This window comes from Perissodus microlepis, chromosome 13 (genome assembly GCF_051167445.1).
Source record: "Perissodus microlepis isolate ML-2025 ecotype Zambia chromosome 13, ASM5116744v1, whole genome shotgun sequence".
NCBI classification, from domain to species: domain Eukaryota; kingdom Metazoa; phylum Chordata; class Actinopteri; order Cichliformes; family Cichlidae; genus Perissodus; species Perissodus microlepis.
The window spans coordinates 31,850,852-31,870,205 of record NC_140473.1 but is presented as its reverse complement, the minus strand read 5'-3'; the positions used below and the strand labels follow the sequence as shown (position 1 = coordinate 31,870,205).

Below are 19,354 nucleotides of genomic sequence, written 5' to 3'. Positions count from 1 at the left end.
GATGACGCTCTTAATAAAAATACTAAATGCTGTTTTTTTGGTTTGGGGTCTGTAAACGTCACTCATGCTGTGTGCTTTTAAAGATTAACATTAAAACATTAAAGTTTTAATGTGAAAAGTCATAGACAGGAAGTTTGATGGTTCAGTAGAGCTGAGAGTGTCATAAACATGTTTAATACTCAGTTTGGTTGGTTGAGTCCAGCGTGTGTGTCAAAGCTCATGGATGAGTCATCGAGTCTCATGATGTTTTCCTCCCGACGAGCTCAGGACTGAACCTCCGTGAGGAATCTGACGGCTAATTGAGACCCACCAGGTTGAAGTGTGTGTGTGTGTGTGTGTGTGTGTGTTTCTCACATGCCTGTTTGTGTTAATTATATTTTCACAGCTGTGGTGACCTGCATGTTTCTGCAAAGACAGCAAAAACTCAACGACTCTTAATTTTAACTCAACATCTTCAGTTCAACCTGACACACACACACACACACACACAGTTTCAGACTCGTGTATTTGAAGCAAACACACGAGTCTGACCTGAATCACAGTAAATCCAGTGAACGTGGATCTGAGACTTTGACTAACGATCAGTTAAACATGGATCACTGAGAACCAGGATGTCCCGTTATCAGATCATCCGTCCTGGTGGTGCGTTCACTGACAGTATGGAGATTCTTGCTCAATAATAATAATCCCACGTGTCATGGACCCAGCAATGTGTGCCTCAGTTTTTGGTTTTTGTCAATGTAAACTGACTGACATCTTTGCATTATTCTTGTGAATTCTTATTGGCCGTTTTTATTTAATACAGGTCAGGTGACCCTTTTTGGGTTTAAAAGGATGCCGAGTCAACGAACGGCTGGGTGTCAGAACCTTCCTCCACTGAAGCGTCCCGCTCAATGGAGGACGCTCTGCCCCCCTCCCTGAACTCATTATTCAATTTCACTGATTTTCACAGCCACACACAGCATTCCCCCGTTTATGGACAACAGAGCTGGGACATCAAGGACACTCCGACAATATCATGGATGTATCTCTCCTGTGTGGACCAGTGTTTTTGATGTTATAGTGAATGTTATTTATGGGGAACATAATTGAAATTGGAGACTCTGTATTGTTTGTTCTAAGCTAAAAGATTATTCTGTCGTCTTTGTGCACTTTAAACCCATTTTCAACTGTTTTCTTTCCTTTACATGGTTCCTGCACAAACGTCTTCTTATGTGTATTTATTGATTATTGACCATTGGCTCCAGTTTAAAATAGCCCAATATCCTAATACCTCATTTGTATTAACTCATTAGTGATTCATCCTTGTTACAAATGTCATGCTGAAGCTAACAGCACGGAGCAGCAGGTCAGCTGATCGCAGCAGGTCAGCTGATCGCAGGCTGCACACAGAAAATTCTGCTGGTAAAACAAATAAGTTAGATTATTTCTAATTCTCAGAATCAGCTGACGTGTTTCACCTTCAGACAGTTCTGCTTTTTGGGCCTCTGCACTGGGATGAGGGGTCTGTAAACGGCTGGTGGGCTGGGAGGCAGAGCAGTTAATGTGCAGGAAGAAGATTGTTGAGCTTGTTTTGTTATCGCAGCGAGCAGGAAATGTCCCCCCCCCCCAGGGCGTTTTCTGCACAAATACGAGCTGGGACAGCACAGGAGGCAGAAATCTTCACGTTTCCCCAGAACTCAAATCTATAGACAGTGAAGCAGAGTTTATGGAGCTGCTGCCCCCTGCTGGTCACATCTGCAACACACAGCCTGGGCTCAAAGTAGAGACTGCAGGGAGAAAAACACAGGAAAACATTCAAAAAGCACCCACGTCAAAGAAAAATGAATCAAAACATCACATAAAAAGGTAACCATTAAAAAAATACACGTGGCACAAATGAGCCCAACTAACAAGAATCCCACAAGACGAACATTTGGGAACATTTGGGAAATTTTTTGTTAGCCTTCAGGCAATAATTCTGATTAGTACAGTGCCGGACAGGACAGGCAAAAAAAAGAACAAAGAACAACAGTGACCTAGTATTAATCACAAAAACAAAGAATAGCCACAATAAAATGAGTCAAAACAGCATAAAAAGCAAAAGCTCAACGAAAACCACACTTCCTCAAAATCATTTTATCCACAATAAATCACACAGATAACACAAATATGGCCCGCACGTGCACAATCCCTCATTAGTAGTAGTAATCTTCATTTTCTCATTCCTCCTCCTCCTCCTCCCCCCCAGCTCTGAAACAATGCACGGAAACGACCCCCACCCAGAAGACCAGCTGCCCCCTCCTGGCTCCGGCTCCAGGTCGGCCTCCGTCACTGCGTCCTGCTTCACTTCACCTTAATCAGCTGCAAACATGAGAAAATAAAAGTGTCAGAGTGAGACGAGGTCCCATACCTCGAATAAAAATCCCAATAAAATCAGCTTCTACTAAACGGATTTTAAAGTAGAGTTTGTTTCAAATCCAAACTGAATTAAACAGAAAATCATGAAAATAAAAATCGAGTTTTAGTTTCTACATCTCAGCCAAGATTAAGACTTTAGTTATTTTAAATTTCTCTGTATTTTAGTTTTGTCTAAAAATGTGCATAAAACAGGTGCACAGCAGTGCCCTGTGTCCTGCTGCAGGAACAGCGACCTCTGCTGCCACAGCTGGGTACTGCACACAAACTAAAGTTTAAGAGGAGCAAAGTTTTAAACAGACCAGGACAGAGACGGAGGGACGTTCGGCTTCAGTCTGGATAAAAATGAAAATCCTTGGCCTGAAGGAGCTGCTCAAAGAAAATGTCCTCATGTTCAGGTCGAACACTCACAGCAGCTGCAGCACAAACAGAAAGGAAGGAGGCGGGTGGATTTCCCCTCCTCTTGTCACTCTGCACAAGCACAGACCCTGAGTCAGTGAAGGAATCTTAATGGAGTCAACAACGAGGTGAAACTGTCCGTACCGTGTTCACACAGAGAGCAGCAGCAACAGGCACAACGCCTTTTATCAAGCGGCTCAAAGACATAAAGTACCTCAAAGTATTTAATAAAGCAGGTAAATAAATCCAAAATGCTACAAATGCAGAAAGCTTTTCACTCACAAAAAGAAAAGGGCAAAAAAATGTTCAGAAAACATTAAATGAACTGAAAATGTCTCCAAAGCGATGCTGAAAACACTGAACACTGAGGCGAAAGGCAGCAGGAACCACGGGGGGTCCAAAAAACACGGGACCACCGTGAAAAGGAACCAAATGAAAAGAGAGACGTGAAAAATAAACTGCACAAAAGATCAAACCTACGAAAAAAACAGGAAGTTTACTGCATGAATGAGTGTCGATCACATTTATTGATCCGTTATAAACACAGAGCTGGACCCGGCCGGAGGAGGAGGGGAAACGTGACTAAACCCTTTCCTCCTGCAGAGGAAACAGGAGGCGTGACCTCCTCCCTCCCCTCCTCCTTCTCTCTCCTCCAGCTGTTTAAAACCGGCTGGCGCGTGAGCCACACAGATTCAGACATGACGGCAGTGGGAGAACTGGTGCTGGTGCTGGGATTACTGGTGAGCGCTCACTGCGAGGTGAGAGCACGAGACCCCGAGGTGGAGGAGGAGGAAGGGGAGCTGGGAGGAGGAGGAGGAGGAGGAGGAGTGTTCCCCCCTCACCCCAGGACGACCGAGACCACCCCACTGGGAGAGACGGGGAGCAATCCGTCCCGATCCGGGTGAGTCCACAAACCACTGCCTCCTCACTCTGCAAAAGAAAAATAATTTCATAGAAAAAATGTTTTTTTTGTTTCAGTGAAACTTTTTGTTGCTGTGAAGTTTTTTTTGATTATTTTGGATCCTATTATTTATTTGGCATTTCTGCTTTTTGTTTTCATAGTTCTGGAACATCTGTTCATTTCTACTCCTTCATGGTTTAATCTTTATTTTGCAACCCCCTTATTTGTGAGTTGCACCACTTTGTGCTCATTTTGCATCCCCTGTTGTTTTTGTAACATATCATTTTGTTTATTTTGAGTTTGTGTGGTAATTTTGCATCCTGTTCTAGGGTAGAATAAATCCACCTCTCTTTGGTGTTGGGTCACAAACGTGACGTTAGCGCGAGGCTTGAATCAGCGTTTGTGTCGATGTGCTCAGAAATAAGACGTCTGGTTGGGATAACATTTCCTGCTCTTGTTTCCTGTGGAACATCAGGAACAATGAGAGCGGCTGTGGCACTGAAGGCTGTAACTTTGGAAGAGGCGTCCTCTGATTCAGATGAAGCTTAAGATAATCTTTGGTTAGGGCTGTGGACTCACAGTGAGCACGCTAAGTTTGCAAGGAGAAGCTCTTTGACTTTGTGGCTGTTCTGCAGTTTGTTTTGTCGGCATGTTCAGACACGCTCACCGCTCTGGACCTCACACGCTGATCTGCATCTTCTTCACGTGCAGGGCCTCCTCTTCATCGGCTCTTTGTGATAGGTGTAAAGTTGAGAAACAGCTTTGCCCTGTTGACTCTGTCATGCCGGCATAATTTTAACAGGCTGCAAACACATGCATGATTCATGTCCCCTTGAAGCCTGTGCTCCAGCTGATGGTGAAAGAAGTCCTTTATTCAGAGTCCCACCAACAAAGTGTAGTTCAGATATGAGACAGAGTCTGTGGACACATTAATCTCTCGTATCTTTGGACTTGAGTAAACATCTCCTGTCTAATTCTGCATGTCATCACTTTGGTTTCTAATGGCTTTGTCATCATTTTGCATCCCTCATTTACTTTGCTTGTGATTGTGGTGTCTTTGCATCCATCGGATGTGTGGTAGTTTTCTTATTTATGCCTCCCTGTCCTGATTTTGTTGTTTGTTTGTTTTTCTTCCCATTTTGTGAACATTTTGTGTCCCGTTTGGTTTGGCTTCTCTTTGAGGTCATTTTATAGATTCACTTGATCCTTTTGCAGCACTTGTATTTAAGGTCATTTTATGGGTTCAGTTTAATTATTTTGAATCACCTCTTTGACATTCATTCATTTCTTCTGTTGCGATGTTACTTCATGTCTGCTTGACTTTTTGTTAACTTGACATTTTTCCTCTTTCATGCTCATTTTGTCTCCCCTTCTTCATTTTACACATTTGGCTGTACTTCCAGGTCCTTTTGGAGTAACTGTGACATTTTATCATTATTTTACTTGGTTTGTTTTTGAATTTGTAGATTTTCTTTCTTGTGTGCACATTTAAGCAGCTTTTCAGTTATTTTACAACTTTCTTGGGGCCATTTAGCATCCCTCTGTTGGTAGTTTTGTGTCTCGTTTGAAATGCCTTTGCATTCACTTTTAGAGTATTTTCTAAAAGACAACAGTTGTATAAGGGAGGACTCTCTGACAGTGAGGATTATCTTACAGTGTTTGTTTTTCCTTCAGTCACATTTCATGATGTCTTAAGTGGAGTGGACGCTGAGATGTGGAACGTGTTTGTTGGAGCTGAGACTGACAGACTAAATAAGAGGATTAAATCTCCAAAAGGGTGACTTTTTTTTGTTTTTGGAGTACGCTCAGAGGCCTCGGTCATTATTCCGACCCACATCCATCGTACAGATTCCCAGATAAAACGATCCCCCGGGCTCTCAGCACAACAACCCTCTATTAGCTCTTTAAGTGCCCCCATCAGCCCCCATCACCACAACGCTGCTTTAATGACACAGGCGGAGCTCTTTGTGCTGTAACAATAACAGCTCCTTTCCTCACGGAGTCGGAGGGCGGCTGACTGTGTACATTTTCATCAGAGGTCAAAGGTGAACGGATAGTTTTTGATTCCTTCATGTCGAGGCTGCCGACGTTTTCAGGTCCTTTAAAAAAGATCAGCTCGAAACTGCAGACGTGCTGCAGGAACATTCAGACCCTGAAATAAACACACTTTAATGTATTTTATTCAGTTTTTTTATTTACATTTTCTCTTAACAAAGTGAGCTCTCTGTTTTTTCTTCTTTTTCTTTAACCCTTTGACGTTATTTGAACAAGATACTACACTGTGCAAAAGTCTTGACAGTTTACTTCCAAGAACTCGGACTTCCTTCCGTCTCAGTTCTCCGGCTTCCTGAAGCTCTTCCAAAGTTCTTCTTTGGACATTGGCTGCTGTTTCACCAATTTTCAGTCCAGTCCTCACACCTGAGAGATGTTTTTTGAATCTTGGTCATACCAAATATTTACTTAAAGCTAAACTGCTCCATGTGTTTACATGGGAAGACTGTTGCACAGTGCTGTGTGTAGATGCATGCTGTGCTTTTCGGCTGTCCTCTTGTTATAGAATTTTGAAATTATGTGTCTGCGGGAGAAAATGGACTGAGCGCGCTCAGATTTTTTATTTCTTTCTCTTTGTGTGCTTTATGTGCGCATGCCTCCAGGTGACTGTCATCAGTGTTCAGATAACATGTCCTCCTCATCGTCAGCGCTGTAATCGATGATCACGCAGGTGTGTCAATCTGGTATAAAAATAATGGTGCAGGATGAGAAGTTTAAAGTATTTAAGGGCTGACGAGGATGAGATTAGGCTTGTATCGTCCACCACGGTCACATGTCTGAGCTGCACATGATGATGGGTGCAAAACATAATTTAATATTCATCGTGCTTATTTAAAGTGTGCACAAAGTCTCAGGAGAGCACCGCCGGTTCATCCAGCACCGTCTGCAGCCACATTTTCATTAAACTGACTGCAGACCCTCCTGATCTCAGCAGGATGAAGCCTTCGCATCTTCCAAACTTCACGTTGCTGAGAGTGAGCTCTGTGTGGTATGACATATCCGTCCTGACCTCCTGCAGCCTCGTTATTCAGATCGAGGCTCTTTCACAAACAGCCTTCAGATATGAACCTGAACTCTCGGCCTGCAGCAGGAACCTCAGTGGCCTCGGCTTGTTTTCCTCCGTGTCTCTCGGGATGACTCTTCCTCGGAAACGCTAAGATCTTGATCTTGTACGCTCACCAAAACAAATGCGCACACAGCTAAACGCGGTGGTCTGACAGACCACAGCTGTGACGCCGAGCAGATTTGAGGATGTTTGGTCCACGATGTTTAAAACACAGTGACACCTCCTCCTTAGAAAATGACTGACAGAGTGAAATTAAACCCACTGACTGGATGTTTGTGTTGGAAAAGCCCAAATCTCTTCAGGCTGACTCACACTGAACATGTCAGTGCTCCTCTTAAAAGTTCAAAAACACACTGTAACATCTGGTGCCGACAAAAAAACCCAAACAGCTTAATAAGCTGATAAGATGACAGCCAGGAACGAGTAAAACTATTACAAAATGCTGTTATTAATAATGCAACAATAATTATTAATAACTGCAAGGAGACACAAAATAACTTGAAAGATGGAAAATGATCACAAGTAGAGACAAAATCTCAAGAGGATGGAAAATAAAAACCAAATGACAGGAAAAAAAATACTATGAAGGTGTAACATGATCACAAAGAGACACCAGGTAACTGGAAATGGGAAGCATTTGTTAAAAAAGAGATGCGCAAGACATGAAAAGGGATGCAAAATGAGGGAAAAGGCTAATAGAAATAGTAGAAAATAACGACAAAGGGACGAAAGTTTGTGCAAAGAGATGGAATATGGCCCAAAGTTAACCACAGGTCTAATGATGAGAAATAAATTACCAGAATGAATGATGAATCACCAAAGGGATCCCATTATATAAAACTGGTGATAAACAGATTGGTATCTTTACTGCCTCAGTTTTTGAAGATTCTTGAAAAACTATTTGCAAACAAACTAGATTCCTTTATTGATAAATATGATTTATTGAATGATCACCAGTATGGCTTCAGAAGAAATCGTTCAACATCTCGAGCTGTGATGGAATTTATTGAAAATATTGCAACGGCTGTGGATGAAAAACAGTTCGGAATAGGTGCGTTCATTGATTTACGTAAAGCCTTCGATACGATAGATCATTCGTTACTTTTACAGAAGTGTGAAAGGTAAAGAGGTGTTGCACAATTTTGGTTAAATAGTTACTTGAATAATAGGTTCCAATATGTGAGTATTAATAACATGAAATCTAAACTTAGAAAAGTAACTTGTGGAGTTCTGCAAGGATCTGTTTTGGGACCTAAGTTATTTTTACTTTATATAAATGATATTTGTACAGCCAGTGATACTTTAATATATGTGATGTTTGCTGATGATACAAAGTTATTTTGCTCTGGAAAGGTCATAAAGAAATTACTGAAAACAGTGGAAACAGAACTCACGTAATTAAATAGATGGTTTGTATTAAATAAACTATCATTGAGTGAAAGTAAAACAAAATTTATGTTATTTGGAGGTAGTAAAAGTAATATTAAAGTAAAATTGAATTTAAATAATGTTGAAATTGAAAGAGTATATGAGACAAAATTTTTAGGAGTAATTATTGATGATAAACTTTGTTGGAAGCCCCACATAGAACATGTGAAACGGAAATTATCCAAGTCTGTTTCTATTCTTTATAAAACAAGAGATTCTTTGAATAAGAACTGCCTTGATTTATTGTATACTTGCCTTTGTTTGCCTTATATGACCTATTGTGTGGAAATAGGAACACATAGAAAACATATTTGGATTCAATATTTAAATTGCAAAAAAGAGCTATTAGAATAATAAATAAAGTTGGATATAGGGAGTCCACCAACCAGTCTTTTGTAGGATCATCTATGTTAAAATTCATGGACATTATATATTCTAAAACTTTAGAAATTATATATCGAGTGATGACAAAGAATGTTCCAATTTGTATTTTATGTTTAAACTAAGATATGGAAAATATGATTTGAGGGGGTCTTATGTGTTTGAAATACCTAAAGTGAGAACCAATGTTAAGTATAGATGTGTGTCAGTTATGGGAGTGAAATTATGGAATGGACTTAATGATGAACTGAAGATGTGTTTTTCTTTGTCATTTTTCAGGAAGAATTTAAAAATTTGTATCATACAAGTTAATAGAAATTTGGTTTGATGAATAATTTTGTGTTGACTTAATTTCTTGATTTATCATTGATTTCTTTTCAAACTGTTATGTAACTTATTTATCAATGCTATTTATTTTCTTGGCTAAGGATTTGATTATTCGTATGGGGGTAAAGGACAGGATAATTATAAGCCACAAGGCTTCAGCCTATTCCTTTTTCGGTTACTGTTTGATTGAGTACTTTTATGTAGAATTATAATCTGTTGTTGTTGTTGTTGTTGACCAAAATATAAATTTCATTTCAAAAATGTCCAGAGTGGCGACACACAGTGACTTCAAAGGCGGACGCTAAATAGATTTATGAGGAAAATGACAGAAGAAAAGCCACTAAAATGATGTAAAATGACTATAAATATACAAAGTGACCACAATATTATACAAAATGAGTGCAAAGGAGGAGAAAATGGCAACTATCACAAATGGACCCAAAGTACAGGCACAGGGATTCAGAATGTCCACAAAAAGGACAGAAAAATGACTTAATATGCAGGTATATTAAACAGGTACAAGGATGCGAAGTGATCAAAGGGACACCAAATATTGCTAAATTGGTGCACAATAGGTACAAAGATTAGAAAAATAATTTCCACAAAATCCCAAAGGGATGCCAAATAGTGACAAGAGCAACAAGTGTTATTGTTGGCAGACATTAAATGATCACAACGGAACAATCATGTCTGATCACGACAAGTGTTAAAGAAATTACTAGAATTATCCAAAATGAACAGACTCAGAGGCCAAGGGACGCTGAATGGGCACAGGGATGCAAAATGACCACAAAGAAACACAAAAGCTCTATAAACAGATGCAAGATGGTTACTAAAAGTTGTTCAAAGGTCTACAACGTGAAAAGTAAAAGATGTAAAAAGAGCTCAAATCTCTTTATCTCTCATTTCTTCTGTGAACACTCATTCCCGTCATCCTTCGCTCTCCTGCTACAAGTTCAAGCACAAATTTCAAAATGTGTTCTAGGAAAATATCGTCTGCTCTCAACTATAGGAAATTACAATCATTCATCACAGAAGTAATTCCTGGCATGAGTCAAACATCCATCTAAACAGCTTCTCTGCAATCCAACAAAAACAAAATCCCCTCATTTAGTTTCACTTTGTTGCAGCGGCTCATGTTTGTGAAGATAAAGTGTTGAAATGAGTCGGAGGAGTTTCCACTTCACTCTCAGACCTGCAGGCTCTCGCTCTGCTCGCACATTTGAGGAGTTTTCTCAGGATAAATGACGAGATTAGCCTGCATCATGTGGTGCGGAGCCACGAGTTCAGTCTGACGGGTCAATCCCACAGAGGAGCCACACTCCCCCCAATTACAGAGATTTGTGCTCTTTTTGCAGTTACTTTGTTTTTGGATGTTTTTGTGTCTTTGTGGTCAACTCGTTTGTGTTGCTGTGTTGTCTCATTGTAGTCCACAAGCTTCCTAATCTGCTCCTCCAGCTTGCTCATGCATTTGTGTTTCCGTTTAGCCTGGAGTCGATCTGCGAGGTGTGTGTGTGTTTCTGCTTTATTTGTTTGAAAGTGTGTGTTTCGTTGTTCAGGCTCAGCAGCAGGATGAGGGGAGACTTCCTGTATTGAATTACTCACACTGTGAGGACAGATTGTTGAGTAAAAGTTCAGCTACAGAGGGGAGGATTGTCACATGCTCCTGAAATAAAATGGACCAGGTTAACCTATTAAATTAAACCTTATCTCAACATTCTTTAAGGTGCAACGAGAAACCCCGAAGACCCCGAGGACATCGATTTAAATGATCCACAAAGGAGAACAGCATGAATATGAAACACACAAAAACCACAAGGAGATGTCAAACATTTAAAAAGAGGATGCACAATGACCACAAGGCTGGAACTTTAAAAGATGAAGGAGTGAAGAAATGCCCGCAAACGAGTCAAAGTTACGAGAAAATGATGGAAAATCACTACAAGATGCACCCCCCCCTCCCGAGATGCAACTGTGGAGGCTTCAGAGGCCTTGTCCATCAAAACAGGGAGTCGTGTTTGTCTAAGACTCGTGTCCAGGAGCACAGACGAGGTTGTGAAACGTGAAAATACGAACTCTGAGAGCTGCTGGTGCCACCGTTCGCCAGAGTCAACAGACAGGAAGTCCCGAGATAAACAGACACACACACACACAGAGCAGCTGTTTGCTTCAGCGTTCAGTCGACCAGTAAACTGTGGACGCTCTCTGCAGTCACACAAACTGACGCCGTTCTCGGGCTTCATGCTGTGACTGCTCCTTTCTACACATCCTGTACTCGTCACTGAAAGCCTCAGCAGGATTACGTTTTTCTTTTAAACTGGACTTAAACTGGACGTAAATGGCCTCTTTTACTCCTCTTTCAATTCAATTCAATTCAATTCAATTTTATTTATATAGCGCCAAATCACAACAAAAGTCGCCTCAAGGCGCTTCATAGATACAGAGAAAAACCCAACAATCATATGACCCCCTATGAGCAAGCACTTTGGCGACAGTGGGAAGGAAAAACTCCCTTTTAACAGGAAGAAACCTCCAGCAGAACCAGGCTCAGGGAGGGGCGGGGCCATCTGCTGCGACCGGTTGGGGTGAGAGAAGGAAGACAGGATAAAGACATGCTGTGGAAGAGAGACAGAGGTTAAAAACAGATATGATTCAATGCAGAGAGGTCTATTAATACATAGTGAGTGAGAAAGGTGACTGGAAAGGAAAAACTCAATGCATCTTGGGAATCCCCCGGCAGCCTACGTCTATTGCAGCATAACTAAGGGAGGATTCAGGGTCACCTGGTCCAGCCCTAACTATATGCTCTCTGTCCAAAATGTGAACATTGGCATCCTCGAAAGATTGACCTTTGTCCTTTAGGATGCCAATGTTCACATTTTGGACAGAGAGGACAGATGGTTTGAAAGAGGAGTAAAAGAGGCCATTTACGTCCACTGTGAGCGACCATCTTTGAACAGAGGCGGTGGTTTACGACACCGTCTGTAATCTATAATCCAGTTTTGAGATCTTTTCCCACTCACATCCTGGGCCATCTGACCTCAGGAAATCACATGATAGGGTGGGGCCAGGTTTCACAATGAGCTCACCCGAAACTCTGGCTGATTGTGACCCACACCCACTTTCACACCTTGGCTCATGTGATTAGGTAGAGGAGCATTAGGGGGTCCATTGTCCCTCTAGGGGGGGAAACTCCCACAGGGTTTAAATCTGGGACTCTCCACCATTTGACCTTAGAACTGAAGAAGCTTCTTGGATGAGAGGTGAAACGTCTTCAAGCAACTTAAAGTCCAGACCCTTTTCTTTCCAAGCTCCTTAGACTGCACTTGGTAATATTGCAGATCAGGGAGACAGTTACAGCTGTGTATGGGATGTTTGTGTGTGTCTGTCTGCACATGTGTGGTCATCTGCAGAGACCATGTTGTGGAGTCTGAGAGCAGTGGGGAGGAAAGACCTGTGAAATCTCTCCGTCCCACACTGTGGGTGCTGCAGCCACTGAAGGAGCTGCTCAGTGCTGTCAGAGTCTCCTGCATGGTCTGGGAGATGTTGTCCAACAGGGATGACAGCTTAGCCGCCATTCTCCTGTCACTCACCACCTCCACTGGGTCCAGAGGGCAGAACAGAGCTGGCCCTGCGGATCAGCCTGTTCAGTCTCTTCCTGTCCCCGGCAGAGATGTTGCCACTCCAGCAGACCACACCGTAAAAGATGGCTGAGGCCACCACAGAGTCATAGAAGGTCTTCAGGAGTGGGCCCTCCACTCCAAACGACCTGAGTCTCTGCAGCAGGTACAGCCTGCTCTGCCCTTTCCTGTAGAGGGCGTCTGAGTTATGAGTCCAGTCCAGTTTGTTGTTCAGATGAACACCAAGGTACCTGTAGCTGTCCACAGCCTCGATGTCCATACCTTGGATGTTCAGTGGTTGCAGTGGAGGATGTTTGTGCCTGTGGAAGTCTACCACCAGCTCCTTGGTTTTGCTGGTGTTGATGTGGAGGTAGTTCAGCTGGCACCAGTCCACAAAGCCTTGGGTCAGTCCTCTGTATCCTTGTTGTCTCCATCAGTGATGAGGCCGACTATTGCAGAGTCGTCAGAGAGCCTCTGCAGGAAGCACTGGGTGGAGTTGTGGGAGACGTCTGCAGTGTAGATGGTGAAGAATGGAGCCAGAACCGTTCCCTGTGGGGCCCCGTACTGCAGACGACCCTGTCCGACACACAGCCCTGAGTTCTCACATACTGTGGTCGGTCGGTGAGGTAGTCCAGAATCCAGGTAGTGAGGTGATGGTCCACTCCAGAGTTCTCCAGCTTGTCCTTCAGAACCGAGGGAAGAATAGTGTTGAAGGCACTGGAGAAATCAAAGAACATGATTCTCACAGTGCTTCCAGCGGTCTCCAGGTCAGAGAGGGAACAATGTAGGAGGTGAATGACGGCATCATCTGCTCCGATGCCAGGCTGGTAGGCAACTGAAGTGGGTCCAGTGATGAGCTCACAGGCGCCGAAGCTAAGCCAAGACCAGCCGCTCCAGGGTCTTCATCAGGTGGGATCAGGGATTAAAACAAACCCAAAGATGAGCCTTGTGTCTTTTCACAAAAACAAAAAAAGAATCAAAACTTTAGTGATCAGATCCCAAAGAGATGAAAACCACGTCAGAACAACCGAAAAGAGAGAGGACATTTAGAAAAGGGAGGCAAAATAATTACAGAGGTATCAGGATAACACGAGGCAACTGCAAAGGAACAAGAAGCATTTAAAAAATGATGCTAAATTAAAAACCATGAAAAATGTCTTGGAGCAAAAATATTCATAAAGGGATGCAAAATGAACATAATGACTAAAAACATAGTTTTTAGTTATTCTGGTGTTACTATTACATTCACCGTTGTCTCACAACAAAAACATAAACTAAATCTGCATTTTTGGAGTCGGCTCACGTTTTTATTCTTATTCTGTGGTTTTCATGGTTGATTACTCTTCAGAGAGTGGAAGAGGGCTTTTCCTTGAAGCTGAGTGTTGGTGGCCACTGAGAAGAGGGCACAGTCTTTGACCTCTGACCCCAAACAGGAATACAGAACAACAAACTGTGTGTGTGTTTCCATCTTCCCGTAACGCTGTGGACATCTGGGGTTTTCCTGGCTCACAACCGGCCTTTAAGAGGAGCCGACTACACGTCTGTGCACATACAGCAGAGGCAGTTAGACCGAGTTACACACAAATATGTAATCTTTCCTCTTGTTCTTAAAGGAGCACTAACATTTTTTCTTAGCAGGAAAACTGTGGACATATCACACTACATCCTGACTCTGTGTGTGTGTGTGTGTGTGTGTGTGTGTGTGTGTGTGTGCGTGTGCGCACGCGCTTTGTGTAGGAACTGGTGTCCGTTCGTGCATCAGCATGTGCAAACGATGGCAGTTACGTGTGGAACAGAGAAGTACACCATAAAGTCTCAGAGTCCATGTCCGAGCGGGACGCCCGACTGTCACCTGACCATGTGAGTGTCTTTGGTTCGTGGCTTCAGCTGAAGAAGACTGTGACTCATTCGTTGATCATTTTAGGTTTTCTCATTGGGGATCGTGAGGTTTCTATAACATCGTGAACTCTCGACCCTACAGTGTAAAATGTGTCGATCTTTGCTCAGTAACTTCCAAATCTGTTTAATATGTAGATATTATATATATCTATCTAATAGACTCCAGTTTGTGCATGTAAATGGAGAGTCCTCTTCACACACTGAGGTTAATTATGGAGTTCCACAGGGTTCAGTGCTAGGACCAGTTCTGTTTACATTATACATGCTTCCCTTAGGCAGCATCATCAGAAGACATAGCATACATTTACACTGCTATGCAGATGACACCCAGCTCTATCTGTCCATGAAGCCAGATAACACACACCAATGAGTTAAACTGCAGGAATGTCTTAAAGACATAAAGACCTGGATGGCCGCTAACTTTCTGCTTCTTAATTCAGATCAAACTGAGGTTATTGTACTCGGCCCTGAAAATCTTAGAAATATGGTATCTAAGCAGATTCTAACTCTGGATGGCATTACCTTGGCCTCCAGTAACGCTGTGAGGAACCTTGGAGTCATTTTTGACCAGGACATGACCTTCAACGCACATATTAAACAAATATGTAAGACTGCTTTCTTCCATTTGTGCAACATCTCTAAAGTTAGAAATATCCTGTCTCAGAGTGACGCTGAAAAACTAGTTCATGCATTTATTCTGTCTCTTGTTATTAATCTCTGTCTCTCTTCCACAGCATGTCTGTATCCTGTCTTCCTTCTCTCACCAAAGTGCTTGGTGACAGTGGCATCAGATCTAAAAGCCTCCTGTCACTAATTATCATCTTCAAACTACTTTGATGTGTGTTTTCAGTGTAACTTTAGTAGACAGTAGAAAGCATGTTTTTATCCCTTCACTGACCTGGGTCCAGCTTGATTTTTCATATTTCTCATGTTTTCCTGTCTCAAAATCCTGAATCTGAAAGTTCAGAGTCAGAATAAACCTTAAACTTTGGGAGTCAACCCGCCCACAGACGTGACGTCTTTGCTGAAGGTGATGGCTTCTATAGAGCAGCAGTAACCACGATGTGTTTGTGTGTGTTCATGTGCAGGTACAAGCTGTCCACACGGCCGATTTACAGGCAGCAGCAGAAGATCGTAACCGCTCTGCTGTGGCGCTGCTGTCCGGGACATGGAGGACACAACTGCGAGGACACAGGTGAGTCAGCGGCATCACCGTCACTCGAGTCCGCGTTAAGGATGTTTTTGTGAAGCAGACTTCAGTGTTGCGCAGGTTGTAGCACAAACGCTCAGACTGACATCAGAGAGTTATCCATTAAAAGTCCACCTTAAGAGTTCCTGTCCTGTTTGGTGCCCTTCCTGTTTTGGCCTTTAGGTGGCTGCACTCGCTGGCTAAAATCTGCTCTGGTTTGTTTGGGTTAAAAGCAGCCTGATTACATTTATCCACTGCACTTTAATGTGGTTCCAAAATCAGAAACAAGTGAACAGAAACAGCCTGAATAACATATTCAGGGAATAACGTATGAAAATGTGTTTTATTTATATTATTGTCCTTTCAATGATAGAAATCCTTTTGTATTTATGATGTAAACATATTTATTAATATTTATGTTTAGTGAGTTTGATCCCGACGCCCACAGTGAGCCTGAAAGCAGCCGCGGTTATTCATAAACTGCTCGTTTTAATAGAGGAGATGAGGATGGAGCATATTTAGAGTTGCTCTGAATGGACGCCTGGTTCTGGTTTCCCTCCGCTGGAGTCTATTTTTACTTTTCCAAGAACAGGCGGGCTTTAGTATCGCTCGGGAACTTAATGTGTTCCAGATTTTCTCGGCGTGTGGGAACAGCCGTGTTTATCTGCGGGAGGACGTCCTCTGCTCTTCGCTTCTGTTTGTGTGACGCTCAAAGTTTATCAGCGGTCGTCTCTCAAAGCTCCCAGCTCCCCCACAAACAGGCCACATTATTGCATGATCGTAGCCGGCTAAAACAGAGACGGCTGCTGCCTGCGTTTTTCTGTTTCCAGTATCTGAGGCACAAAGTCAAAGCCACGAGTTCATGAATCCATCACTGAGTCTCAAATCAGGAGCTCATGAAGAGAAACATTAAAGTCGTTCATTCTCTGCCTCAGTTTATTATTATTATTGTTATTATTGCTGCTCCGAGCCCTCGATGTGCTCGGACGTCAGCTCTGATTCAATCTGAGTTTATGGGAAGAGGAGGAGGAGCGGGCGTCTCAGCTCGGACCGCTGCCTACAGGATACAATCATTTTTATTGACCGTCTCTGAGCTGACTCTCTCTCTTTGTTAGTTTAAACTGCAGTTTTACAGCTTGTTTCTTCTCCAACAGTCTCAGGCCCTCGGCAGGATTCTGAAAGCTCGACTCTGATTGGACGATCTGAAGCAGGCACAGCAGAGGTCAAGGCTCCAGGTACGCTCTTGGAAATGAAACATTTTTGACTCTTCAGGTAACTCACGTCTCAGACTGTAGAACCACAGCGAGCCAATCAGTGCGTTGGTCATAACGAACAGGAAGTGGTCATCGATGGTGTCAACAATCAGACTCCACCTCAAGGTGATCGATTTGAGACTTTTCCACTTACAGTCGAGACCCAGAACTCAGCTTTCTATCAGATCTGTTTGTAGTAACTCTTCTTAAAAGCTTACAAGTACTGCCCCTCAGCAGGCTTCCTAAAAATGACCAATCAGAAAAAGAGAGATGAGCTAAACAGCTTGTTTCAAACACAGGATGCACTGATGATGCATGGACCTGAGAAAGAAGGATTACTCTGGACTGTGAATCATGCAAAGCTACGTCAGTCACATGACAGATTTAAAAACAACAGGAAATGACCCAAATGAGTCTCCAGTCATAAATCACTGAAAATCACACAAAGATACACAGAAATATAAACATATTATTAAAAGCAAAGTAAAATGAATAAATATGAATAAGTGTAAAGAAAAGATCAGGTAGAGGGAATAATAATGATATGTACTCATTAAGAACAACAAGTGAAAAGATCTGGTCATTAAAGGGTGGAGGAGGGGTCCTGCAGTGAGGATGACCTCAGAAACCTGGAGGAAGAATAAGCTGAGCAAACGCAGGTAGAGGAGCCGCCTCCAGCTGCAGGAGGTGCTGCTGCGGTCACACCGGGGAAAACTGGTTACGGCGACCTCTGGCTGACCTGCTGGTCTCTGTTTGCGGTGGTTTTCGACTTCGTGTTTGCTCAGAATAAATTGGTTGGCTCTTGAGTTTCACCTTCACTCTCTGCGTTAACGCCGCGCTCTGACTCATTACTGCTCTAACAAAGTGAGGAAGCACCGCGCTCAACCACCGCGCTCACATTGACAAAAGGTCAAGTTCCCTCCTCTCCCCTGGAGAAGAGGGTGTGGGTGCGCCAGTACCAAGGTCACCCCCCACCCCACCCCCTACTCCCACATTCGCAACATATAAACAAAGAGTGAGTCATCTGGGAACCACGGACACACTGTTCAGAGGTCAAAGGTCACACTGGCCTGATGAGAAGATTCAAGTTGGAGTGAGCTGATGGAGAAGAGTGCAAGTCAAGTCAAGTGGCTTTATCATCATTGCAACCATGTGCACAGTGAAGGAGAACAAAAACAGTGCAACACCAGACAGTAGAAAAGTGCAACAATGACAGCTGGTTGTGCAAAAAGACCGAGCATTGTGCAGGACAGGTGGGCAGAGGTGATCCTGATGCAGGACACATTTCACACGACATTGGCTGCAGTGACCTAAGACTATCACAAACAGATGCCAAAGAATATCAAATACACCCTAAATGACTACAGTGGGATGCAAAATAAGTACTAAGAAATGTAGAGTGACCATGAACTGATGGAATAAGACCACAAGCACGCATGAAAAGTAAAAATTTGACTACAAGGGTGTGCAAAAATGACCAAAATTAAACAAAAACCCCCACAAAAGGATGCAAAATTAGTACTGAATGATGCAGAACAACTTAATGACTTTAAACAACCAAAAGCAATGACTACAAAGGGATAACAACATGAGTGTATAAAAGGGCAAATTTACCGCAGAGAAATGCATGATGATAGATATTTTTAAAGACGAACAAAATAATCAAAGGGCTGAATGTGAAATTACCACAAAAGAATGAACAACAACATCTAATGGACACTGAATGACTAGAGGGATGCAAAATAAGCACAAAGAGACGTTAAAGGGAGTTTAAGAGCGCGCAACAGCAGAAACTCAAACAAACATCAATGAACCGAGGAGAGCAAGTTTTTGGTTGTTCTGCTGTTTTTCGGTTTTATAACTGCAGCAGGTTGATTCTCTTTGTTCTGCTTTTCATTCAACAGGAAGTAACAACAACAGTTTTCTCAGCTTCGGTGCAGTACCGTGAAATTTCATTACTGCAGGATACATGCAGAGTACATGAAGTATTTATAGCGTGTGCGGCACTGAGAACCCTGAGAATCAAAACAGTCGATGTTGTTGGAAAAACACGGGACTGAAATAGACCTTTGGCCTTTACGGGCTCGATTTAACAAAGAAAGACAAACAAAGAGGCCGTTCCTCACACACCTCCACACGGTACAGTCCGCTCCCACCGCGCCTACGATTGAACCCACTTCCTGCGAGCTGGGGTCGATGTAATTAAATCACTAACACGATGGGACACAATAACAGGAACACCTTCAAATACAACAAGCGTGAGTCATCCACTCATAACACTTGCAAACACTGCATCACATGAAATTCTTTGTGCTGTAGTAGCCTCTGCAGTGGAAGCTAATGCACGTGTGTCCAGCTTTTTAAAGAGAGAAGAGATCAAGACTTTAAAACAACAAATTGAGCCATGAATCCCTGAATCACCTCTCAGTGGTCTTAAAAATG

At 42.7% G+C, this 19,354-nt stretch overlaps 1 protein-coding gene across 4 annotated transcripts in view; it reads left to right on the top strand.

Annotated features, from left to right (window-relative positions):
• The first annotated feature begins 3,479 nt into the window (after positions 1-3,479).
• The window catches only part of mmrn2a (multimerin 2a), a 28,255-nt gene continuing 12,380 nt past the window's right edge, over positions 3,480-19,354 (top strand). For 2 of the 4 annotated variants that reach the window (XM_084949463.1, XM_084949462.1), the window contains exons 1-4: positions 3,480-3,697; positions 14,309-14,431; positions 15,559-15,665; positions 16,814-16,894. In XM_084949463.1, the coding sequence (XP_084805589.1) occupies positions 3,495-3,697; positions 14,309-14,431; positions 15,559-15,665; positions 16,814-16,894 (514 nt within the window). In that variant the 5' untranslated portion in view covers positions 3,480-3,494. The other 2 variants (XM_084949465.1, XM_084949464.1) reach the window with 2 other exon arrangements.